Genomic DNA, 26,189 nt, shown 5'->3' on the forward strand with positions numbered 1-26,189 from the left:
GACGTTTCTCGCCATGGGCTCTATTGCAGATTAAAGTTTCTAATGAGAGCTGCTGTAGAGGAAATACCGGACAGCGAGCTCATTTTACAAAGTGCAACACTAATCCTGTTCAAGACTTCACTCCTGCTACACAATAACCACCAGGTACACAAAGAGAAAAGTAGGTCCATAGTTCATCCTAAGAGAACTTCAGGTAAAACTTGATCTTACAGTCTCAGATTTTAAAGGCTCCATTTTCATTTTCAGTCCTCTGCCTCCACCTAGTGGTGATAACTTAAACCGACAACTTACCCAGTAATTTGGACGCAGCGCTTGAGATCCTTAAAAATAAAAACAAATTTATTAGCAATCACAGGGAAAGAATGCATTACATCTACAGGAGCATTTGTTGGAATAAAAATGCTAACTTCTTATTTACAAAGTCTGCAATTGGATGTGATTAAATTCAGCACATGCACATACAAATTGCAAATAGGCTATATTATTACACAGGTAACAAAGCTTTCCCCAAATTACCCACTCAGTCACCCAATTAAACAGCCCCTCACTGCTGCTGTGGTCCCAACAATCGACATTTAGGATTACAAACGATCACCAACAGACACCGTACAATAACAGAGAGTGGCTGACGGATATGTGGAACAAACATTACAGTGAAATGCAGGAGCCAGGTAGGCCTACATATAGTACCGAAGCAGAAGAGACTCATTCACCCCTGTCTTGTGTCACACACACACACACACACACACACACACATGCACAAAAAGAAAAAAAGAAAAGACAGATCTAGATGCACTGGCCAAGCAAGGGACAGATTAATATACAGTGGTTGAACCTGGGAGAAATAATTGTCTTGTCACTGAGCGGAAATGATGAGTCAATCAATGCGTCGTTGTCCTTGGACTGCTAAGGCTTTCGGGAGAAGACATGGGCGTGGCAAGGCATGGACGACGTCGGGCATCCAATGCTTTCGACTAATGGACTGTCTTCTTCTCTCTGTCATCTCAGTCCCCGTGACTAAAACTGGCTTTCTGTTATCCAACCCGAACAAAATAGGGATTATGAAACAGGATACTTTAGCACACCCTTTCTACATTTCGGACAATTAAAAAAATAAATCCCATAACAACCTGAGAACTGCAAGCAAAAGTCAGCCCACATTTCAAGCTACATTAAAGATCTGCAGGCTGTCAGTGAAACAGCATTCAATATACACCAAACAAAATGTAACATTTTCTTATTCATGGTCATCCATTACATCATTCCTCATTTTTTTTATTGTCAGTACAGTGCTGTCTTTTCTCAGACGTCATGATGTGTTTATAATGATTCAAAAACATAAAGTGAGATTGTCTAGAGGTGGTGTTAAATGTAATCAAGAGATTTGAGCTGTGTCTGTACCAACATTTGTTTTTTACTTAATAATACGTTAGGGATTGCATTGGGCAATAACTGTCTGATTGGGACACTCACTGAGCCAAAGGCACTTAAAAATCTGCTGACGTATCTCAGGATTTTTGCCTCAGACACAACAACCTTTCACAGTCTTACCTTCTGTTGATCTTGTTATGTGTAAACTTTAATTTAAGTCACTTGATAAAATAGATACTCCCATACGCCGGCAAATAAAAATGCAGGCTATATTGCTGAGGGTCTATCAGGAATTGAAGGCATTAGCGCAAGCAACCATCGTCATTTGGCAAATAACTGTTAAAAACTACAATCACACTATGTCACGTAAACACCTAATGTTGACAGGCAACAAAACGGATGTTTGATTGTGGGATTAGAGGAGCTCCATCCTAGTTGGGGAACAGTACACTGCTGCATCATTAGATTCCTGTGCCGAAGAAAACAAAAGCAAAAAAAAAAAAAAAAACTCCCATGATGTACACAGACAGAGAGTATGTCCTTAATGACAGGCGATAAGGCATGATGGGTATGGACAATCCACCTTCTAGCACAGAACTGAGACAACTTTTCAAGACTCCAGAAAGTTGGGGGGTGGCGGTAGTGCTGTACAGGGGCTACACATCTATGGTAGTGTACTGGGTGATGCAGGTGGTGACGGTAGTGAGCAGAGAGAGAGAGCTGGATTACTTCACGGAGGCAGTGGAAGGGATGACTGTCAAGGACCCATGACCGTTAGAGGGCTGAGGCCAGAGCTGCGACTGGGAAGGGCTTCACTTTCAGCTTCTCCGGGACTTTGAATGCTGGATGAGCCACTGCAGTGTGATGTCTGCAGAGAGGAAAGACATGCAAGACATTTCTAACATTTCAGCAAGCTATGAGCCTATGACCATGAGTTTCAATTAAACGCTAAACAGAGGGTGTTTCACTCTGTTGGTGTCTCATCATTACAGGTTCAAGTCCACTGTGAGTGTTTTGTATCATAAAAGATTTATGGCCAATGCTGATTTCATTGTCGTTATGTTTTTATAAGGGTTTCCTCCCTCTTATCCACTCAGTTATTATCCTTTATCCTTTATTACCTTTAATTTCTGAAAAGCACACATGTTAATTGCAATACAAATCATAAATATGCAACAAGTGCAGCGCACGTCAGAGTGATAAATCTGACTAGTCTGATCTATCAGCCTTAGGCAGAGTTAAGTCTGGGATCATGCTGCCCAGAGGAGATGAGTTTTTATGCCATATTAATTTTGACCTACTAAGCGTTAAACTTATGAGGCAGAACAGTACAGTTTCTTTAAGTTTCCTATCTTGACTGGTAACCTTGCTTTATGAATGGCCTCTTTACCTATGTTGTCTTTCTCTTTGCAGGAGACAGAGTAGCAGCAGATCTCCCGGTCCTGAATGGCAGATAGGTTCCTGCAAACAAACATAAAATTACGTCTTCATATGTTTATAAAATCCATGACTCATGTGCAATATAACAACAATCTGTGGATAACCCCATTGACCTAATTTTAGCCATAATGTATAAGCTAATTTTATAAGAAATTAATGTCTGGATCAGTACTGAGAAGCACTGAGTCACACTTATCAAACCAGTGACAGAACTGGGATTTTGTTTACATCACTAATCTTCCTTATGTTTTTGCTGGATAATCAACAGGAATACAATATTCAGAGTGCCTCACATTTTTTCAATGAGCTGCTTCTCATCAAGTGCGTTGGGTAGGTCTCGTTTGTTGCCCAGTACTAGAACCTGAAAAATAAGAAACAGAGTGAAAAGCTAAGCAATTCTGACTGATAGGACAAAATAAACTGCCTGTGTGAGGTGTCAGATCAGAGCAGCTGGAGGCCTATCGATTAAGCACGTCAGACCCTGTCAGGTCAATGATGCTGTCAGCTTAGTTATTGAGAACTCATTAAAAAACCATCTTGGCTTGAGTTCAAACGATCGCCCAGTGTAATGTCATCAAGGCTGAGTCACTGTGAGCCATTAGCTGCACTGATTACTCATTATGAGCTTAATCACCGTCTGTGACCAGTCACCAGACCAACAGAAAATCAGTGCAATAAATCAAGGTAAATCTGAAAAATCATGAGCTTTTGGTTAAAAATTGTTACAAGCAGCTTCTTACAGGTATCCCCTGTAGTTGTGGTTTGTCTAAAAGGTTGTGCAGTTCATTTCTGGAAGCTTCTATCTTGTCTCGATCTGCTGCATCCACCATGTAACTGCAAAAGAAAACACAAGAGAACATGTAACGACACCATTATACAGTATGACAGATAAATAAACGATAATAGCTTAACCACAACAAACTGCAACACCATGAATATGCATTATATATATATATATATTCATTCTATTCAGGTTTCCAGCCACAAAGGCCATGTGCTGTACTCAAACTTACACAATTGCATTGACTCCTCTACAGTAGCGCTCCCACATGCTTCTGAAGCGGGGCTGTCCACCTATGTCCCATATCTGAGGCACAAAAGCACAAATCAACAATACAGTCATAAGCAAAAAAAAAGTGCCAATGTAACATTTTGTGCCCTTTACAAAGCAATCATTGCACCATTACTGCCCTCCAGCGCAGAGTTCACAAGTCTACACGGGCACTGGTCCAGTCTAACATTGATTTTGAGTGAAAGCATCCATCACACTTTTGCTTGTTGGCCTACCTTTATTGTCACATTTCCTTTAGTGACCTTCCGCATGTTGAAACCGACTGTGGGAATCATGTCTTCACTGAACTGGCCCGACTGCATGAGACAAACGCAAGGACAAACAGTGGCGTGTTGGTGAAAACTGCAATGTTACATTGTAAATATGAGCCTATGACATTTCACCCTGTTTGACGTAACGTTTCAGCTCCGTTGTTAGAGTTTCAAACGAAAATCTGTATTTAAGTCAGTATTGTTTCATCTGATTCAGAAGTCACATGAAAATCCTGGAGGATGTGAATCATTTCTGTGCATGTGGTCTTTATAAATTTAGGGAAATGATTGGATTACAGAGATATTATTAGCTGCTTGAGGACTGTAGCTGTGTCTTAGCACTTGCCCTTTCACCTCATGAATCATGCTGAGATGATACCATCTATGCATCAGCACACATTAGCTTCCAATCAAGCTTTCAGCAGCCAGACAGAGCTGTAACCAAATAATACAGAGAAAATACGCCAGTAAAAACAGGCATTTATCGTTAAAGCGGAGAGCCCCTGTAGGCACCACCTACTCCTAGTAACATAACAATGAAATACTTTAAAATATCCATATGCTACATAACTTCAACAGGATTAGTTGCATAGTTTCTAGTTTCTACACTGTGCTGGTCACACAGCACTCACAGTGTGGAGGAGCAGAAGGCTTTGTTCAAACCTAATTTCAGATCACCTGACATTATCAAAACAGAGGCCGGAAAAAGAGTCTGTACCATCATGATTAATCCAGGAAGGGGTGAGTCAGTCTACAGTAGCCTACTGTGGTTTACTACCTGACTTCACCTCACAGACATAAACAAAACTGCACAGCTGACATAGCACAACCCTTATCCGGGAAAGGCGGTGACAGGGTAAACAAACTAGACATCAAAACAAACGGCTCCAGCAAAGAAATATCAGTAAATATATAATGTTTTCACACATAACCAGCAGCTACAACTCCGTTATAAAAGTATGGCATATAATAGGAGATAATAAGTAAAGCTTGTTTTATTTTTTTCTTTTCTTTTCTTCTTAATATTTAAAGTCTAGACTGGTCATACACACAGGTGGCAGCCTGTAGCCATGATGGCTCCAGGCCTCCTCGGTTTCTTTACACCCAGTTACATGACGTAGACAAGACAAGACTGTTTACAAGACGTGGTGTAGTGTAGTGCTCCGTGTTGTCAACATATCGAAGATGTTGACACACCGGGCAGCGATTTACACCGACCAGTCCCGCTGCTCACATGACCGCTGTCATTAGTAAGCGCACAGTCATACCACAACCAACAACTCCGTCATTTCTGCTAGCGAGTAAAACAGTTATCACGGCTGCTATCTGACATTTGTGATGCTACAAAACCGTACACACACACGAGAGTGTTGTTGCTGAATCTATGCAATACGTGTAACACCAGTCCAAAGAAATAAAGCTTCGTCCACCACCACCACCACCACCTCTTCCAGGTAGTAGCCGGGGCCCTTCGCTGAGCTGAGCTGCTAGCTACTTACCGCAATCACGTTGACGAATGTGGTTTTTCCAGAGTACTGAAGTCCCACTAATGTCAGCTCCATCTCCTCTTTCCAGAAGAGAGACCTGAACCAGTCCAAAAGCCTGTTTATGAGGGCCAGCATCTTGGATGACACAGCAGTCGCAGTCGCTGCGGCCGTCTGGGATTGTGAACTTGCTAGCAGTCTACACAGGAAGTGGCTAGCTGCTTTGTCATATCATGTGATCTACTTGACAAGTGTTGCTAAGAGAGGCGTGCACGGAGGAGCTGACGTGAACGCGCACAGCGAGCGAGCGACTGCGGAACCTGACTGACGAGGATCACGAGGTGTTTAAGAGCAAAACAAAGCACCATTATATTTTATAGTATTTAATGTATTCTCACAGACAGAATTTCACCGTTTCCAACCATGTTCAAATCAATAGGCTAATATATTGCAGCACCAGAATATCAAATGTTTGTTATTTTTCTGCATTAAACCTGTGAGTTCCCAGAGGCACATCATGTCTAGATAGGAAAATTAGACCTATGACACATCTTTGAATAGGCATCACACAAATTTTCCATAGATAGGTTAAGTCTTTCACTGCTTATCATCTTTACACAGCCACGTGCCATATGTTTTCAAGAGCAACTTTTCATTGTACCTATGCATGTTTCTTTAAGTGTTCACTAAAGAGGTGCTCCTGCCTACATTACAGAGTAACAAAGAAATCCTGAGTTGTTTGACTTGCAAGTCTTTAATAATGCTTTCAATTTAATTGTGTACTTCTAGTTATTATCATTGATTGTGAGCAGCATTATGAGACCAACACATTAACATGTTTGTTCAGCTGAGATTCATTAGCCTGGACTGTACACAATACTGCATTATACACTGTACTATATTAATTTCTGCTAACTCCAATACTCCCAATACTCCAATCTTTAATCTTGGACTTATGAAATAGTTGTTGTTGTTTGTAGCTAGCAATAGTAATACTAACTACTACTATTTGACATGAACTGAACTTCTCCAAAAGTAAAAAAACAAACAAAAAAAAACTGTGGCGATCTTCACACCATAGGAATCCACCTTGGTGCTGTCCTCAAAAAGGCAGAAGTAGAAACCTGTGTGTGTTTCTGTGTTAGTGTGTGAACCCAGCCAAAAGTGAAATAATAGAAACATTTAGACTGGAAAGGACATGTCATTAATAAAGTCAAATAAAAATAAAGTAGTACCACATAGTTATCGAATAATGATATGAGGTGTAATGAAAGACAAACTACATGTCATAGTACAAAAGTCATTAAAAAGTCAAAATGTTCTCAGAGTAAACGATACCCTGTCACATTGTTAAGGTCATAAGTGCTGCGGGGTGATAGTGAAATGATTTAATCAGTCAGATCATTTGCATGGTCAGGCGTGGTGGCCAAGTGGTAAGGCGTTGGTCTCGTAAACCAAAGATCATGGGTTCAATCCCCATCCATGCCTTGACAACAAACCTGGTTGGTGTGTGTCAAATGTCAAGCAGTAGTGCTATGGCAGCCCCATAAGATTTAAACCAGCAGCATCTAATTCCTGCTTCTTCATCCGTGGCTAAACTCCAGTTGAGATGATTTTAGGATTAGAGTTTATATGACAATTTACACAACACCACAGCCTCGCTACCAGTCCTAATCTGTTGGTTATGGTTGGGTGCAGAACAAAAGTAGCTTGTGGTCTGTTGCTTTTTTTGTTTGTCCGTTATCATTGTCAGTCACACATTATATATGCTGCAGAGGTCAATGTTGTCTCTCAGTAGAAGTCCAACTATCATGAGTAGGCGAGTTGTTTTAAACGTTACAGGTAGCAGTTTTTAAAGTCAATAAATGGATAAATGAAAGACTAGGTAGCGTCCTGTGACTCGCAGAGGTGTTGTCACAAGTGTACGGCAAACTTGCATACACAGAAGGCCCATTCTCCGTTGTATTTTGAGAAAAAAACATTTAATTTGAACATTATATTTTTGCTTTTAATTTGCTGTAAAACTGCATTAAGATATCAGACATTTCACAACTATCTCAATTCACAGGCTTATTTCACAACTCCATCTTTGTGTAAAAAAACAGTAGGCTATTAGCATTAAAATACACACATGAAAATGAGAAAAAAAACAAATAAAAACAGAATCAACCACTCATTCATTGCATTCAACAAGAAAATACCTAGCACAGACAGAGCTTCTTCCCTCCTCTGGTCACTGTCACCTTTTCTATTTTGTGCCCAACCTGCATGTGTCACATTCCTGCAGGGTAGATTTGGTTACTCGTATTTAAAAACAGGAGTGTGTATAAATCACAGGGATAAATTTACCCCACTCTTCCCTGAGGATATATTTTCACGTGCTGAATTCAAGTGTCCTCTCCATACTCTGGAAATAGGTCCCTTCAGACTATTGCAATCATTTCAATATCGAAAAGCTTAATGCTTAGGTTGCATATATAAGGTGATTAAAAGGCTTTTTAAAAAATTATTATAGATTAGAGACAGAAAAGCATAATCACCCAAAAATGCTTTTGTGGAATTATTTTCTAATACCAATTCTATAATCAACACATGGCCATGAATCTGCATATATGTTATGAAGTTCAGAAGCGAGAGTAGGCTACAATGCAGCAAAAATTAGTGCGTTGTTGACCGCAGTCATCTCAGGCAGTTTAGGCAGCTTAGTCAGCAATATGGCAGCCCTTGAAAGAAAACAGAAAAGGTGAGTTATATTTTCAGCAGTTAACACCACTTTTTTTTAAAAGTGATTTTAAGGAATACCAACAAATATATGCATTAAAGACACAATGTAAAAAATTACCTGTGGCCTGACAAGTGTGTTGTACTTCTCAGGAGTTGCTGCACTCATTACTGTTGTGTAAACAGTGATTCTGGGAGAGTATAGAGATAGTGGTCACTGGATACATTCACATACAATGCAATATGTTAATGCTATCAGAATAAGCCAGTTTCTGTATGGTACAGTCAATACATTTTAACATGCTGACTGAAACTCAGATTGTTCTATATGCCACTTTCTATGTGCGTAAGTAAGGTGTCAAACAAAGGCCTATTGACATTGCTGAGGAGTAAGCAAAGGGAACTGAAGCTGGTATGCTACAACTTCCCCATCTCAGCAAAAAGTGCAGTCATGTGATTCCTTAAACAGAAAAAATAGTGCATAGAAAAGTTTCTTCTTACCCATTACACACTGGAAACAGCGACAAAACCTGCAGGATAACACTCTGTTACAAATCCATACATTGTCTCTGACTTTAAAAATGTGCACTAATAGATTTTCCAATAACACGTGTACTCTGGTCCATACTTGCCTGATAAAGTGTATCCCTGTTTATGTGATCTTGGCCAGTGGCATTTAGTGCTTTGTTGGCTGCTTCCCTAAGAAAGGAACACATGGCAACAACAGTGTAATCTCAGCAGTGAATAACACTGCGGACACGTTTATCACATGAGATGACTCACCTTCGATGATCCCTGGCTGGAGGGGGAAGCCAGTGGTCGAAGTTTGTCTCCACTCTGTACCATCTAAAAAACGAAACACACCATTTTATCAGGAGCATCAGCATGCTGGGGTTACACCCTGAAGAAGGCTTCTGCTAAAACGTGTGGGCTGTAACCCACTCAAATGTTTTATTCCATATAGCCATTGTATAAATAAAGGCTTTTTATATTATTGAAGAGTGCCTTGGATTTTCCCTTTTTTTTTTTTTTTTTTTTTACATCATTTTATTGATTGGATTCAGTTAAGCACATTTAGACTCAGAGACTCAGTTCCTTTATTTTTTTACCTACCCCCCATTCACGGGATCCAGTGGCCAGATATCAGCAGGGCCCGTTCGATCTCTGGTGATGACGGCCCCTTCCCCTGCTCGCACCCCACCCACGATGTAATACACCCCAGTGATGATGGGTATTTTGGACAAACGCATCACTGCATCTTGAAAGTCCTCTGCTTGCTCCAGTGTCTGCATAGATTAAACACAGTTAGTTTCATTTCCTCATTGGGTAAATCCCCTCATAACATTTTTCTATACCTACCTCCCTGACCAACCAGCTGACAGGAGATCTCTTAAAGAGGAAAGCGGACACCACATTCTTCCACCAGTTCCACCAGTGCTCACTTCCTGATGACCGCACAAAAGGGAACCAATAAAAATTCTACTATTCGACTATAACGGCTAATTACTGCAAAGAGGAAGCTTGGTTTTACCTCGCTGGTCACCAGAGACAGTAAACTTGTTAGGACTTTGTCCAGTCCACAGCCCAACATAGCCAGCAAAAGAGGTTCCACGATAGGCCACCTGATGGGCGGTAATAAAAAACAATAACATTTATATTGTATCCTGGACATCAAATCATCATGCACCTGTTGAAGTGTGTGTTTTTGTATAATTATTGGTTGTTTTACAATGTTCTTATATACTGTACCTCTCCATTTTTTAGGAAAATGATGTCGATAGTCAGATTCCTGAGAATAGGGTGTGGATAATCAAGGTTCCTTCCATGGTACACACTCCCATTACTGTCCTGAGCGATGACACTGGTGCAAAATCTATAGATGCAAAGAGTTTGTTTGTAGGCATGAGTGGATTTTGACACAATTCTGCTTATAGACATCGTATGCCTTTGCATAGAACTTGTATTTCAACTATGAATTTTAAAATCATACGTACGCAGAAACTTCATATGCAAAGTTGAGCATGATGATATCTGAGAGATTTCCTCCAAAGTTTGAAGCCATGCCACGGATCTCCCCTGCATAGGGCTGTGGAATGTACTTTTCTAAGGCTGCAACAATAGGTGCGACTGCATGATGCACCCATTTTGGGACTGTGGTACTGACAAAAAACAAACAAACAAACAAAAAACCAAGTAAAAAAACAAACGAAAAAATAATCAGTGTACAATCACAGTAAAGGTATAGTCAAGGAGTGGAAGATTAACACAGTCATAAAGTCTAGAAGTCCATAGGTTAATTTACTCACTTATTAAAGGCCGGTATAACATGTTAATATTAACTTAGTGTGTTGAATTCCTATTAGAATTAAGCTTTATCATATTCAATTGTTATACTATCATCACAGTGGTCCCCAATAAAGCAAAAACCTTTTCGAATCCTATTGTTGCTTATTTATGTGCGATTCCAGCTGTGCACTACCGCACCTAATTGCTATCTCTGCACATCTGGCAGACAGAGCATTACAGAGCACTTCATGGAAACACAAACTTATTACTTTATGGCAGCCAAACTGTGACTTTGGAAAACTTACTCAATGACTTCTGCGCCAGCTTTCCTCAGGTAGTCTGCGTCAAAGACTTTGAACAGAGGCGCCCACCGCACTTCTGGATGTTCATCCAGGCTGATGTTGACGGTAGGCGGAGGAAACTCTGCCCGGCACAGCGCTACGAGCACGAGGCCGAGCAGCGGCACCGATCTCCGCAACATCATGACCGGAGCTGCCCGAGAGATCAGATCCAGAGCCTGGCGCAGGTCACCGCGGAACTCCTCTGCTTGTGTGAGAGCTGCAGGGAAAGTAGAAGACTCACGCTTCCGCTCCAGGATTTTCAGAGTAAAAGTCAATACGCTGATAGCATAAACTTGTGGCTTTGCAGAGAATAACTTTTCACATTGTTTGTTTTGTCTTGGGTCTTTCTGTGTAAAAAAACAAATTAATTATATTGGTAAAAAATAAAAAAATAAAAAATTAATAGGCTATCTGTTAGCAGTTATTATGCCTACTGCTGCTGCTGATGCTGATGCTGATGATCCCCTCCCCTCAGGTCGAAGGGAAAAGACAACTGTCCTGCGAAACAGTCCGACTGCCATCATTAGCTAACTGTGTTATAATAACTGGCCTGTTCTTTTCTTCTACATCTTGCTTATTCTGTACGTTGCCTGGTTTTGTTCATTTGTAGCCTATCTATGTTAATCTATGTGTGTTTCGTGTCTGTCACAAACTGTGGAAATGAATTCCCCAGAGGAATTATGAATCTGAATCTGATCTGAAGGTCATTAAGTCACATGTATGTCGCATGGTTTTTGCTGGAGATGAGGTGGAGAATTTACCGCATCCTCTCAGATTTTAATGAATCCAATGATGCAGGAAGCATGTTTATTTCCACATCCACATGTAAATGAATGAAGTAATAAATTAATAAATCTTACTGTGGGTATTTGGCCTTAGCCTACTATCATATATGCAGGGGGTGTAGCCTATATATTTGATGATGTCTCCTTACATGTGACCTGTGGTGGTGGTGCAGGTCTGTTCCAAGTTTCACTTAGTCATAGGTCGCATACCCTAAACACTAACAATCAGGTACAGTATAGTACGGTATGTCCTCACTCGTGTCATCTGATCATGTCAGCATTTCATATCCCATGACACAAGAAGTCTATCTTAAGAAGTAAAGTTGAAAGAGGAACTCCTTGTAATAATAATAATAATACTATTTTATTTGTAGAGAACTCAAGGTCGCCTTGTAAGAGGGATTTTGACATGAGTAATAGAAAGAAAACTAATAACAACTACTTTGTATGTGTGCATTTTTCTATGATGTCCTCTGATAGACAACACTCTTCGCTTTGTGTTTTTGTTTTTTATTACAGTGAAACGTAGGTTAATATCACACTGGAAAGTAGTTAATTTACTTATTAAAAGGCAAAGGCAAAACAATGATCATTAAACATTAATTTGTCAGTTTGAATTATAACACATTAATGCATGTAAACAAGAATGCAGACTGCATTTCATTTTATTTCTGATTTCTATTCAAAAGTATGCAGTCCAGGAAGAAATGTTCTAAATATATACTTTTTGTAAAGCAAGAAAACATACAGATTGGTAATTTTTCTGCATGAGAAGAATTAGATCAGATATTGAGCAGTTCCAGGTCAATGACCACTGGAATGCTGAGTAAAAGAAATTGCATGCTCAGCTTCCAATAGCCATAGCACACAAAGGTACTGTATGAGTTGGACAAATGACCTTCATTCCCTGAGTGTTTCCTGGAAGATTGCCTGCGGTGAACCTGTGCCACCTCACAGTCACAGAAAAAAAAAATGCAGTTCAGCTAGTTACATAATTGTTTTTGAGAGGCTGAGCTCACAACGAAAAAGAAAAGTTATATGTACAAGTATAACAATAATGATAAGAAAGAATAGTAATTTCCGTGTGAATTTAAAGTCCTATGGTGGCCTGTGAGGGTATACTCTTCCTTCTCACATCCTATGTGTACAGCTCTGGTCCCCCGGATTTGGAACAGCCTTCCGCTTAGTGTTAGATCAGCTGACTCCACTGAGTTTTTAAAACTCACTTTTATAGGATGGCGTATTCTTAGCTATTTCCTGATCTTATTTAATTATTTTTACATTTTATCTGGGCACAGTGCCGCTGGCTGTGGACTTTTGATTGTGGGTCGTGTGACCTCAGAGGGAGGGGGGTTTGCATGGGTTTTTCTTCCTCTTTTGTTCTTCTTTCTGTGGTGTTTTATCTGTAAAGCACTTTGTACACTTGCTTGAAAAGTGCTATATAAATAAAATTATTATTATTATTATTATTACTACTACTACAGTATACTAAATGTTAAATGGCATTTATTAACATTTGAATGTTTGTGTGTTTTTAAAGAATCCTTTGGATTTCTTTCAGTTTTTTCAGATCAAATATTAACATATTCAGTAACATTAATGGATTCAATGAGTGGTTCTGTGGCAGAACAACTGTGGACATGTTGTTCTGCAGGTAGAAATATTATATAAGCCTAATAATGATAATGCAAGCACAAACTACCTTTGAACACATCTAATAAAACCAGTTGTTGAAGAAGATGAATTTCACTGACATGACTGGACAAACCAGTCAGGTGAGCTGTGATGATGAATAATGTCTGTTTGAACACTCCTAAGAGGCATTGTTTCTGAAAACTCATGGCCTGGAAACTCAAGGCATTGAATGTAGACTATGTTGAGACTACATGGTGGAGTCTCCACAGCCTCGGTGGCAGTGTGTCTGTAGATCCAAATCAGTGAATTTAATTAATTGTCATTGTCAATGAATGAGAAATAAGTAAAAAATTGATAGATAGATAGATGATGGTGTCAGCCCATATTCTTCCTACACTTTGCCTTTACACACACCTGACTTGAGGGAAGTTTATTCTATACCCCACCTAGACGGAGGAAGTTCTGTCTCCAGTAGGTAGGGGAGAGTGGGGTAAAGTGAGACACTTTTTACATTTGCTCCCCTCTAAGCGAGCTAAAATGATTTATCAGTAAAATTTACACATTTCCCATTAATTCAGGATGTTGCCTAGCAATGGAAATTATCAGAATGTATTTAGGACGAAGGGCAGTGAAAATATGATTGTTTTTAAAAAAAGTGGTCTTGTGTCTCACTTTACCCCAGGTCAGGGGTAAACTGAGACAAACTAGAAAAATCAATGGGGTAAACTGATCCACTTACTTTTTCCACTCTGAAACTACCATAACAACACATGTTGTAACAGTTAGAATCCTGACAGCTAGCTTGACAACCACACTTCCCAGAACTAATGTCGGACTAGTAACAGAATCATGGGGATTGGTCAATTAAGCACTTTTGTTTTCTCAACACAAAGTGACTCAAGACCAAAATCAAATACAACACAAAATGTTTTAATTAACATTCAAATGACAGATAGAACCTATTAGATAGTCTGGGGGTCAGGTTGTAGGGCCCGACAATGGTGACCATTTCGATCAAAACTCCTCTTGTGTGTGGGGGGAGCCAACAAAGTGGAATGTGACTAAAATTGAGTTAATTAACCAATAAATAAGCGAGCTGACTGAGAGCACATCATAACAAAGCAGTGTGGCTACAGATCATTGATCACGCAAGATTTCTGGCTTGGGGGACGAGATTCTAGTGTAAATCTTTGTGTGTGGTGTGCTCACAGTGTCTCACTCATGGATTTATTATAATGCATCCATGGTCTCACTTTACCCCGCAGCATTTGTCTCACTTTACCCCAACACCCCCATTTTAGAAAAAACAACCTCTCTTAGAAATTCAGGCTAATTTTCAGCCAGCATCATCACATGGTTTTATGTGTTGGTAGTTCATCATCATGTATCATATAAGTTTTTCTACCTGAATCAATTTGCTTTAGCACAACAGTTGATTAAGTTGACACCAAGAAAATTTACTTTTACATGCAAAAATAACATTTTTGTGAAAAAAACATGCTTTCCACAGCATCATGAGGTCCTCTTCTTCATGACCAAATGGAAGGGGCTTGAAAACATAATGGTCACATGACCAAAAATGTGTTCCGTTTTCTAGATATAGGGGGTGTCTCACATTACCCGGTGTCTCACATTGCCCCACTCTCCCCTACTGTAGGGATGTCACAGGGGAGGACATCATTCGCCCTTCCCCGAAGGATACATCCAGTGATATTTCCCCATAAGTTACTGTACCACAGTCTCCAATTTACCTGTCAAGTGTTTAAAGCTGAAGCAGGTTGACTGACTGATGAGGTGCAGGTCCTGCAGGGGAACCAGGACCAGGTACGCCCAGCAGAGACTCACACATACACACACCCAGCTGGGGAGAACCACAAAACCAGGAATGGAGTAAATACTCAAAGGAGGGGGAAACAGAGGAGATTATTAGAAATGACTGTGGGGGGGAAAAAGTCCCAACACTGTTCTGTGCACCATGATGTAGCTCACTGTATTAGGGTATATCAACCGGAGTTTCAGCATCAGGTTCCTCTGAAAGATTGTCCTTAGCTAGTCCTGTGTCTGGATCAATTGATTTGTTTGGATGTTCCTCTGAAGGTCCTTTATTTCTTTGATAAATGCACACTAAAATCATCTCCTCAGGGATGACAATTCTCCCTGCAGCCTTATCCACAGAGCCTACTCTGTTCTTAGCAACAACCACCATGGAGGCCATTCCTTGCACATTGGTTCCACAGCTATACCAACCATTATGACCTTGGTGATTACCCAGTCTTAGTCAAAAATGTGTTTACCAGACTCTCATCAACAAGGTCATTACTTTGATGCTATCACTTTTCTATGGTGTGTTCCTTCTTGGAAGTCAGTCTGTATCTCATTGTTTTTGCAGCCTCTTTAACACTGGGGTCACTGTTTCCTGCAAGAGACATTATGGTAGCCACTGAGGCTCCAGCAAGACCACATCCTGCCAGTTAGTAGAAAAAAAAAATCAGATAACACATTTTAACCAAGTGAAGATGACAGAAACCAAAGTGAAGAGATTAGTGCAGGTTACTCACACGTGGGGTTCTTTTCTTCTACACTGTTGCAATTTTACAAGACCAGGAACTGAGTGGGAGCTGGATTTGTGTCCTTTACCTCCTGTGAACTGTCCAGACTCTTCACTGGATGTAGCTGTGAGTAATCTTTGTGCTCATGTGGGATTTAAGTCACTTGGGGGCAGCAGAAACAAATCATAAACATATCATTGCCATAGTTTGACCATATTAAGTTTATGAGTCAGTAAACTTAAAATAATTGAGGAGTGGCATATTTATATAAAAATACATATCTCTCCAATAAAAGCAACATGTGCGTGTAGGCATATCCCAAAATAATCAACCACCAAAATGATATGCTTTCGACTGGCTCTCAAACTTGTCCAGACGCATCCCCTCTTCTAAAAGTGGAGAGAAGTTAACATGACTGCATCGCTCAACAATTTCTGTCCATTATCAATGACAGGGATAGAACATGAAAGGATCAATAGTGAGTGTTAGTAACATAAAGGTCAGCACAAGAGTATCAGCAAATTCTTATTTTCCTTACATAATCCATTTTCTCCTGGCCATCCAGCTCCTTCTGCAGTGGCTCCATACCCGCTCACACAGGGGCCCCCAACCCCTCAGTTTGAGAACATCTACCAATGTTGTGCTGGGTCCTTCATTATTGCTGTGTTTACATAACTCCATAAACATATTTGAGAATAAAAAACAATATTGATAAGAGCAGCATTAAATTGTTTGTTGTTGACATCTTCCAAGTTGAGGTCCCTGAAGGAAACATCTTACACACTGAGGTTCAAAATATAAGGCCCGCTGATATGAAAATGCCAGGTAGAAAAAGCAATGTCCACAAGATGGTGCCAGTGCTACACTTTTGAGTTTTATCGGGACCATCAGCGAGGCCTGGTGCAAATAATACCTCAAGCAATACTGTGCTGGAATAGTTTCACTGATCTGCAGAGCAAATTACAAAACACTGTTGTGATTACAAGAAAAGAAAGACTGTCACATTTCTCAGGGAGGCCTGGTGGGTGTTAAGTGGTGCATGACATATGTTTTTATTCTCACTATTACTCCCACTGCAGCTTACCACCCAGGAAACGTTGCACAAACAAGCAGCAAAAGGTTAGTGCAGACTGATCATCCATATCATTAAATATGAAAGTAAATCAAAGACGTACAGTCCTTGTCCCCACAACCTCAAATACCATTTCCATCCACCGTGGTGTTCTCAAGTTGCCAGACATATTTTCTACTCCCACCCAACACTCTTGGCTGTCATACAGTATACATGACATGTCAGCACACCAACTGTATGGGAGAGAAATTTCCAAACCACGATGAAGTGAAAATCAGTAAATCTGTAGTTTATGTCTTCATTATTAAACAATAATGTGTTTCAGGATTCTAAACTAATATTGTGAATGTACAAAATCATATTTAAAAGCCTTAAAAAAACACTTCTATGTCACCCAGTTATAACAGGCTATAAGTAACACTAATAAAAAAGTGAAATAAACTCATAATCTAAGTTTTTGCCAAAGTTCGCTCTACGTAAATCCTTAGAAATGCTTTCGAGTCTGAAATGTTTACAGCCTGTAATCCAAGACATGCTATTGATTTACAGAGGCTCTGCTGCTTTATGGGTTATGTAAGTGTTATGTAAGTATGTGTTGTTATGAGGAGCTGTCAGGTTGGCTGGCTGGCTAGAACACGTTTAAGCCATCAGGAAGTGAAAAACAAGTTCCATGGGGCGAAAGCTTTATTAATATTTTAATATATATCAATAATACTTTATATACAAAATATGTACAACAAACAACCTTTTGTTACATTTCAAAATAAAAATCCCAAGTACCTCTTTCTATACAAAATTATTATTTTTGTTTGAACTTTACATTCACTCTCTTTGCTACAGACACAACATTTCAAGCAAATAAATTTAAACACCTGCCGTTGTTGTGTCCGTGCTAAAAAAAAAAACGAGTAAAAGGCAACAGCATGAGCTAAGATCAGGCCTTAACTTGACCGGGAATTTGTGGGCAAGATGCAAATCCTGGCTGAGCATGATGCGATATACTGTACACGTTCTATCAGCATACAGCAAAAAGACTATGTCAACCTTCCTCTGGTCGCGATGCAAATCGACTCAGCGGGTCACGTATCAAAAATAGAGATGTATGAGTAGTATAAACAAAAATTATTACAAGACATTACTTCACAGGATCTCATCTAGTCATGACTCACAAATTAAATCGTAAAAAGCATGTATGGCCACATCAACATGACATGAGTGACACACCTCGCACAATGACAACGCCCTGAATTCTTTGAACATCAAAAACACTTGTGTTCATTTAGCTCCAGAGTAACTGAAGGGTGAAGAAAGCAAATGTCTTTAATGACGCGTCCGCTCGACATGAGCCAAACATCAAACTTTTTTTTTTGGTAACATTCTATGTCTAAACAATGTTTTGTTGCAGTTACAGGAGCGACAAACACTGAGGGTAGATCCTCCATTCACAGATCTACGGCAGGTAAATACAATTAGAGCAGCATCTACAAGGGGCTTTTGTTCAATCTTTACATTCATTACAGACTGGTGTGTGTGCAAAAAGTAGGTCCAAATAATTTTTTTTTAGGGGCATTGGGAGCCTTACATTCTGGGTTTACATCTGACATTCAACAATGAGCATGGAGGACGCGGAACGTCCTTAAAAAACAAAAACGAAAACAAAACAAAGACTCATCGCTTTTAAACTGACCATCTTCCCAACCATGCAACTGGTGATATATGAACCTCTACATGGACACGGCAGGTTTTCCCCTAAAAGGCCTGTTTCAACGTGACAGAGGCCGACGATACAAGGTGGTGATTATTTGGGATTCTTTGCTGGGGTCAGTGTTCTGACGGTACAAACGACAGCTGTGGTTTGTGGGGACACCAGTGCGTTTGTCTGTTTGTTGCAAGTCTTTTCAGTGGGCCAACCATCGAACCCTGTTCAACATTCGGAGGGCAAGCTTCCAACAGAAACACGTCTGTCTAGTCTTTGGTTTCCAAGTTCAAAGGGGGGACCTGCTTTAAAGCTTTGTGCAGGGCAGGGGAGTCCATGGCGGTGTGGTGGGGAACCGGAGAGCCTGCTCTTGGGGACATCACCAGGGATGAGGGAAGTGTCTCTGGGTGCAAGCTCACCGTAGAGCCGTTCATGCCTGGGTACATTACTGGCATGCCCCCGGGGTACCAGCATTTCTCCAGCATGGGCAGATACGCTGCTGCTGCTGCAGCGGCGGGTGGTATGAGGTAGAAGGGGAGGCAGAACGGGGGCTGGTTGGGTGAGAAGCTCATGTAGCTGCCAGAGCCTCCTGCCCCGTGAGCGGAGAGCATCTCATCCTCCGAGGAGTCAGACCTTGACTTCTTGGCTCTTGGCTCGTCGCCCTCCTGCTTGATGGCCGTGCGCTCAGACAGAGAATGCTTGAGCTCCCCCTCCTTCGCGTGCCTTTCTGACCACTGGGTTTTGGGATCGCGCTTGTCGTGTTCCCCACCGTACCCGCTGTCAGTGTCTGTGTCGCTGCCGCTCTGCTCCCCCGTCCCATGGGGATAAGTCCTTTGAATAACGGGGACACAGTTCTTAGCGGGACCCTCGGACGCCCGCTGGGGCTGTCCAACAGGTTTCTCAAGTTTCTCTGAAGCCTGAGGGTGGGATTCTTCTGGGCTTTCACTGCTCTGATGCTGCAGGACTTCGGCTGCTACCTTGTGGATGTGGCTGATGACATTGGAAGGGGTCAGGTGGTCCCTGCCGCTCTCTTGGCTGGCCAGATAGTGGAGGACCTCTTTTGCGCACAAATGAAAGCCAGAGCGGAACATCTCCTCGCTGGTCTCTGCACTGTCGCCTCCATGATCACCTGCTAAATCAAAAAACACAGAGTTAAAAATCATTTCTACTGCTTCGTGTTGAGATCACAGACGGCCCAGCCTGGTGACGTCTCATGTAAAAACATCTGTTTGTATTTCACAATATCAAACTCACTAATTTGCAGGTCCTTCTGTAGAGCGATAATTTTCTGCTGTTGTTGCTCCAGGAGAGTGCTCAAGGCTTTCACATGCTTGAGAGTGAGCTCCAGCACCACGGCTTTCTCCAAATGACCCAGTGTCTAAAACAGGAAGACCTTCGATAAGCATGTTGATCTTTCTTATGTAACACATTCTGCAGCTGAACAGAGGACAAGCCTCACACACCCGGGAAGTCATGCAATCCACGTACACGCACATTTCTCATTGAGAATTTAAAACATTTAACTAAAAGATTATAAGAATTTATACTATAAAAAACACTACATTGAAATATATATGAATCAATATTTAATACATTATTTTCTCCTTTAAAATGCAAAACTTGAAGAAAAAAAAAGGCTCCTAAACTGAATCCAAAGTCTGGAGCAAACAGCAAAAGCATGTGGCGTCTCAGATTCCCTGGCTGCTCACACACACACACTCACACACACATGCCATATGTAGAAGATAATACTCACTGTAAGCTTCAGATGTTCTGGCAACAAATCCTTCAGCTGGGCAATGCATTCGTTGATTCTGTCACGTCTTTTCTTTTCGATCAGTCTGTGTGGCAACTTGTATGTCTCCTGGAGAGGGTTGAAACGCAGTCAGTAAAAAATCCTGGCTGCTCAGAGTCAACTGACACATGCAGGAATATCGTGCATTTTAACTTTCATTTACCTTGCTCTCATCTCGCTTCATGCCCCTCCTGGGTTTGTACACATAAATGGGAAAATTTCTTTGGAGAAAAGATAAAAACAAGTTAGATTTATTATTATTATTATTATTTTTAAATATTCAGAATACAGTGCTAGAAAAAAAAATAGAATAGAAGCACATAGCCTATAGAATAAAACAAAATTTTTCTCTTTACCCCGACATGTCTGCTATTTCCAGTGATGGGTGTTTTGGTACACAGGGAGGTGGTTGCGCACTTGTAATCCTCTCCATGTCGTTAAACTGCAAAACCCGAATAAAGAACTTCAAAAAAAAGCCCTCAAATCGTCCCAAACGTGTCTCTGCAGTCGCGCTTCAAAACGAGGGAAAAAAACCCTCAAAATCTCACAGATGTAGGAAAAAAGTATCTCCTGTTATCCAGTGCGTGTGCGTGGTGTGTGTGTGTGTGTGTTCCCGCTGAGAGCTGGAGTGGAGCACGGTGCAGCGTTGTCACCCTGAGGTCCGGACTCGGTAGTAGTCTATGTATGTCTAGGGAGGCTCCAGTGTGTGAGCGCTGGGTGGGTTTTTGACTACGTGTTAACTAAACCCTGTGACTACAGGCACGTCTCTCGGCAAGAGACACATCCACTCCGTCACATGAGCCTCACGTGTTGGACGGCGCTTTCAACTCCTCACCCTCCCCGCCCCTCACACACGCACACACACACACACACACACAATCGCACGCACGCACACACACACCTCCTCCCCCCCTCCCTGCTGCTCGAGTACAATCCATTTCTGTAGTACTCCTCCACTGGGGCCGAGTCCCGTGTACCACCATGCTCCTGTTTGCAGAGCAGCCAGTGTTGACGAGAGAGAAAGTAGAGCAACAGTTCCCTCCTTATCAGTCCGACTGTAAAACTGCAAAGTATAACAGACTCCATGTTAGATTGTAGCAATAATAACTGAAAACAATCTAGCCTCTGGACTGAGCGACACAACACAAAGATAGCGTATGTTTCTTTCTCCATAACAGGAGACGTATAGTCTGTATGTTTATGAAGAAGAAGCGAGGCTGTGATTTTAAGTCCAGAGGTGGAAAGTCACAAAGTCTGTGCTGTGTCACAGAAAGGAAAAATGAGCCTCGTGCTGTGCCTGCTATAGATTTATAGTAATGTATAGCTATATAATAATAAGCTATAATAATAGTATATATGGTATATTAAATATGAACATTAATCATTATAATATATAATATTATGTATATTTACAACTTATTTGCAGCAATATAGGCTAATATAACAATATAGCAATTTACTTGTATAGCCTACTAATAATATATATTAGTATGTAGGCTATATATAATATAATAATATAGCCTATATAAGTTAAGTGCAGCAGATAGAGGAAAATAATACTTGATATAACACATGATGCAATTCATATATCTCCTAATTAACTCCACTCTTTCATTACCGTCTAAGGAGGAGTTATTTTTTATCCCCCCATTCTGTGGACTGGCATGTGTCGCGCACTCAGTATGTACACGGTGTAATTTCACACTGTACCAACTCGCTGTGCGGCACGTGCGCCGGCGGTGGGATGACACTGTCACTGAAGCGGGGCGTTTTTGTTGTGTTGTTTTTTTTCTTTTTTCTTTTTTCTACCGGCTGCCGCTCTGATGCCGTTAAGCTCGCCTGTACCGAACGGGATGTCACGTTGAGCTCCTCATGGTCGGAGAGACGGAGCCGCGGCTGCTGCAGATCCCTGTCGGTGACGTCACGCGCGCAGACAAACGAGAGTGGCCGACTGGTCCTTCGGTTCCACCCGCCGACATCCCGAAGCAGCCAGAGAGAGCCTATAGATAGAAACAGCTTGAAAACAACCGAGAGAGCCAGGCCGGAAGCGAGGGAGCGGGAAAGAGCTCCCTGTCAACACTTGTTCCAGATAGCGATAAGGCGGTGGATGAAATAAAACCGCTGCCTCTGCCACATCTCTCTCTTTGTGTGAAAGAATTCAGAGGAAAAACTCACAGTGAGGGCGTTATTGCAGATCCAAGAAACTGACTCCGTATGGTCTTCCTTTGAAAATAGATATCTGATTGATGAATATGATATGAATGTAGCCTATGAAAACCTAAACTTGGATAACAGGTGTTGCAGGCCTGCGGTGCAGGCCATGATATCTGCATCTGAAATTTCTTTCTCCAACCTGAACTACCAAAAAAAAAAATCTATATGCTATTCCATGAAAGTCTTTTATTCAAAATTTAAGTTTTGTATTTATTAATACCAAAATAAAAGTCAGCTGAGATGGGCTCCAGCTCACCCTTGACCCTAGTGCAGGATAATTGTTATAGAAAATGAATGAATGAATAAAACAAAACGACAAAAAGTACAATTATTGTTATTATAATTTATATATAAATAGGGCTAATGTAAGATGAATTGCAGACATTTGTTGACATGTTTCCCAGATCATTTCTCTGAAAGCCGTCAGACACAGGGTACAACCTAGTTTAATTTTTCAACAAGAAAACACTGGGAAAAGTAAGAGGAGTCTATTAGGCTTGCCTACCATAGCCTACATTGTCAATACTTGAAACCTCTAACTTGGAACTGAAAGTAACGTACAGTATGCACACTGAACCTGACTTTCCTTATGTGTTCATACATAAAAGAGATCTATTCTTATATTTAATGTCAATTATCAGATGAATTTTACTTGCTTATATAGCAATATGAACTGAAAACGGTACTACACCAGTATTAACAGAAATACATCAACAATAAACAAACACAGCACAAGTAAAGTATAATTACATCAATTTTAATAAATAATTCTACTTTAATATACAAATTGACAGTGCTTAGATTTTTAATTAATCTTAACATTCATTTTGAGTAACATTTTTTTCTCCAACTCAATTTCTATACAAAAGCAAAGGAAAGCAACAAACTTTATGTACACAATTGTCAAAAAAGAAAAAGAGAAAATCTAGTAGTAGCATGAAAACCTACTAAACCATTTCAGTGAACATGAGCAGAAAAGTTAGTGACTCTGCACAAGCAGCAAAGCAAAGGTGTATTAGATTTTAAAATGGGGACAACAGGCACAAATGGAACATGTTTGCTGCAAATTATGACAAATTATGCTAATGATGTTTGTTAAAGTAAAAGTTATGCAACTCCTGAGCAAATCGTAAAAGCATGAGTGAAATTATACAGTGTTATTTGACGCACAGTACAAACATTCTTAATGTCCTTTAGAACCAAATTAAATAAGACAGCAAAATTATCATAAAATAAGTTAGCACTGAGATATGACAGCACTGGATTTACACAGGTGAAAGGAAACTATCTGCATATATTGCCTTCACACAATATACTATCTCTATCAAGTGCAGTTGACACTCAATAAATATGCACAAACAAAAGAAAAAGTAAAACTGTGAAGGCCAGCTTATTAAATATTTTCTCTATATTTGCGTAAGTAAAGACAACCAGAAACTCCCTATTTTTTTTATCCAGTGACGGTAAAGTACAAACAAAAATGTTGGCCCACGCTTTTAAGTAAGACATTACTGATGGAACTTAAATCCACACACCAATGAGGTTGCATATTTAAGTTAATATGTTGCACAACATACAAAAATAAGACATTTAATACTGCCCATTATGCCAGAAATATAAATAGAAAACATTAAATTAATATAAACAATGGACAAACAAATGGGTGTATTTCCTCCTGTCCAGTCAGCCCCATCATGTTTCAAGTTCAACCAGTAAAGGCCATATGTTGAGAAATCCAATTTATTTCTACATAGAAAACGTTTGGCACAATTTCCAACTGAGCTGAACAGAATGAGGTGGGTGAATGTTACCGTTTGGAGTAACATGTGCGTGGGATAGAGCTACACATCGTCTTATGACTACCTATGTTACAGTGTTTCCCTACCGTTACAAGTTAAACGCACACTCAGTAAAGTATACGTGTTGTGCAGCCTCTGAGCGACTGCACACACTGTCCGGACACAGTCGATGCTGAACTGCTTCAGAGCCACGTTAGTTGACCCTACGCAGGCTGCTGGGGGTTGACGTTCATGTGCTGAGGGTGTCCCAACAGGCCAATCCGCTGCTTCTGCTTCCTCTGTTCTGTCATCTGAAGACCACACAAGAGATTTCTTTTAAAAATGGAAAAAAATCACTCCACATCGCACCTCTGTTGACAAACGATGCTGCTCTGTATAATCTTCATCGATTCATTCTTTCGTATTACTTTACAGAAACTAACAAATGCTGCACAAGCGCTGCACGCTGCTGAACTGAAACAGCTTCTTCTGAAATCCTGCCGGCCCAGGCGCTCACGTTAGTGCGTCTTCTGACGAAAGCAACAGAATACATGCTACTAATACTGAAACTCAGTCTAAAGAAATTTCAGAGATCAAGCAAAGCACATGAGTCATAACACAGGTGTTAACCTTTATACCGACAGGAACAAGAACGGGTTTTCTGCGAAGAATCAACTTTAATTAACATAATGTTGCAATTTGCACCTCGACACTGAAACACAACAACATTAAAAGTGAGAAGACCAAGTGGTCTTGTAATGAGTGTTGTAGGAGATATAATTCTGCGTAGAGGCATGTATTAGAGACAAATATCATTAAAACATATTGGGTTGAGAATTTAAACTCAGGAACAGAATGCTGGTATTTTATACACTGCAATTTTCTAATTTAGCCAATTTACTTGGGAATGACGCAAAACAGAAATGACTTGCAGCACAGTGTCCCTACTTGAGCTTTACTCTGAATGATATTTCCTCCTGGAAAAGTAGGCAGTTCAAATGAATTAACAGCATCCGTTTTGGTATCAGTTCTAAATAAAATAAATGATACAAACGTTGACTTTGGGGTGAAATGTGAAATGTTACGATGCCCTTAGCTGCAGCTTTCAGGAACACAATAATCCTCCACCCCCATTGTCTGGGTCAAAATGTCTTGGCAACATTCACTTCCTCACAAATAGTTCTCATTTCAAGGGTAAAAGACATTTTTACAATTGTGTTTACTAGAAACACTGGATTTCAGCAATTGTGCAAGTTTTCTGCACAAGACTGCTGTTAGATGCAACATCAGTAGAACGTATTCTTACATAATGTAGAAGCACTTAAATTGGAGTTTAATCACTACAGAAATGGTCTTCACTTAAGTCTGATCACAAATAATTATTTTAAGGGAAATTCTATGAGGTTCTCCCATAAATATTGCAAAAGACTTTATCTAGTAAACTAACTCAATAACTAGATAACATAAAGAAAAACTTCAATCTTAGTCAAAAAGTCAATAAATAAGTCGATAGAAACCAAAGATAGCTTGTTGCTCAATGATGAAAATAAAATCTGTCTGACTGCCTCATGAGCTGTGTTGCAAACTATGACTCACCACCTTTTGCATTTAGGAAGCTCTGCATCTAAAGGGCAATGAGCGGCAAACAAACAAACCTCGAGCAACGCTCGCTGTCCACATCTACAGAGAAACCTCACAT

At 40.4% G+C, this 26,189-nt stretch overlaps 4 protein-coding genes and 1 non-coding gene across 19 annotated transcripts in view; 1 reads left to right on the plus strand and 4 right to left on the minus strand.

The window, feature by feature from the left end:
* Positions 1–312: 312 nt before the first annotated feature.
* arl8bb (ADP-ribosylation factor-like 8Bb) lies at positions 313–5,819 on the minus strand. Its single transcript, XM_085776361.1, has 7 exons — positions 5,634–5,819; positions 4,099–4,179; positions 3,825–3,898; positions 3,552–3,645; positions 3,105–3,172; positions 2,762–2,832; positions 313–2,239 (listed from the first exon to the last, which is right to left on the minus strand). The coding sequence occupies exons 1-7, from the start codon at positions 5,754–5,756 to the stop codon at positions 2,190–2,192; spliced, it is 561 nt and encodes a 186-aa protein (XP_085632487.1). The 5' UTR covers positions 5,757–5,819; the 3' UTR covers positions 313–2,189.
* Positions 5,820–7,034: 1,215 nt separating this feature from the next.
* On the plus strand, positions 7,035–7,106 carry trnat-cgu (transfer RNA threonine (anticodon CGU)). Its single transcript has one exon. It is a non-coding gene; the product is annotated as a tRNA-Thr (tRNA).
* A 1,016-nt stretch (positions 7,107–8,122) lies between these two features.
* Positions 8,123–11,147, minus strand: LOC146987230 (N-acylethanolamine-hydrolyzing acid amidase-like). The gene is made up of 11 exons (XM_085776362.1): positions 10,931–11,147; positions 10,334–10,498; positions 10,089–10,212; positions 9,871–9,961; positions 9,699–9,784; positions 9,453–9,625; positions 9,123–9,185; positions 8,972–9,038; positions 8,841–8,869; positions 8,461–8,530; positions 8,123–8,341 (listed from the first exon to the last, which is right to left on the minus strand). The coding sequence occupies exons 1-11, from the start codon at positions 11,107–11,109 to the stop codon at positions 8,321–8,323; spliced, it is 1,068 nt and encodes a 355-aa protein (XP_085632488.1). The 5' UTR covers positions 11,110–11,147; the 3' UTR covers positions 8,123–8,320.
* Positions 11,148–17,673: 6,526 nt separating this feature from the next.
* On the minus strand, positions 17,674–21,296 carry bhlhe40 (basic helix-loop-helix family, member e40). Of its 2 annotated transcripts, none has more exons than XM_085776364.1 (5): positions 20,855–21,296; positions 20,662–20,719; positions 20,460–20,567; positions 19,958–20,081; positions 17,674–19,832 (listed from the first exon to the last, which is right to left on the minus strand). In XM_085776364.1, the coding sequence occupies exons 1-5, from the start codon at positions 20,929–20,931 to the stop codon at positions 18,973–18,975; spliced, it is 1,227 nt and encodes a 408-aa protein (XP_085632490.1). In that variant the 5' UTR covers positions 20,932–21,296; the 3' UTR covers positions 17,674–18,972. The 2 variants fall into 2 exon arrangements, with proteins under 2 accessions (XP_085632490.1, XP_085632489.1); XM_085776363.1 differs by having other exon boundaries at positions 17,674–19,835; positions 20,855–21,253.
* A 2,152-nt stretch (positions 21,297–23,448) lies between these two features.
* The window catches only part of itpr1b (inositol 1,4,5-trisphosphate receptor, type 1b), an 84,873-nt gene continuing 82,132 nt past the window's right edge, over positions 23,449–26,189 (minus strand). For 12 of the 14 annotated variants that reach the window (XM_085776377.1, XM_085776373.1, XM_085776374.1 and 9 more), the window contains one exon: positions 23,449–24,801. In XM_085776377.1, coding sequence (XP_085632503.1) covers positions 24,715–24,801 — 87 coding nt within the window. In that variant the 3' untranslated portion in view covers positions 23,449–24,714. The remainder of the gene's footprint in view (positions 24,802–26,189) is intronic. The other 2 variants (XM_085776379.1, XM_085776378.1) reach the window with 1 other exon arrangement.

The sequence above is a fragment of the Trachurus japonicus genome, chromosome 5 (assembly GCF_045865225.1).
Source record: "Trachurus japonicus isolate A0001 chromosome 5, Traja_1.0".
In the NCBI taxonomy this organism is placed as follows: Eukaryota; Metazoa; Chordata; class Actinopteri; order Carangiformes; family Carangidae; genus Trachurus; species Trachurus japonicus.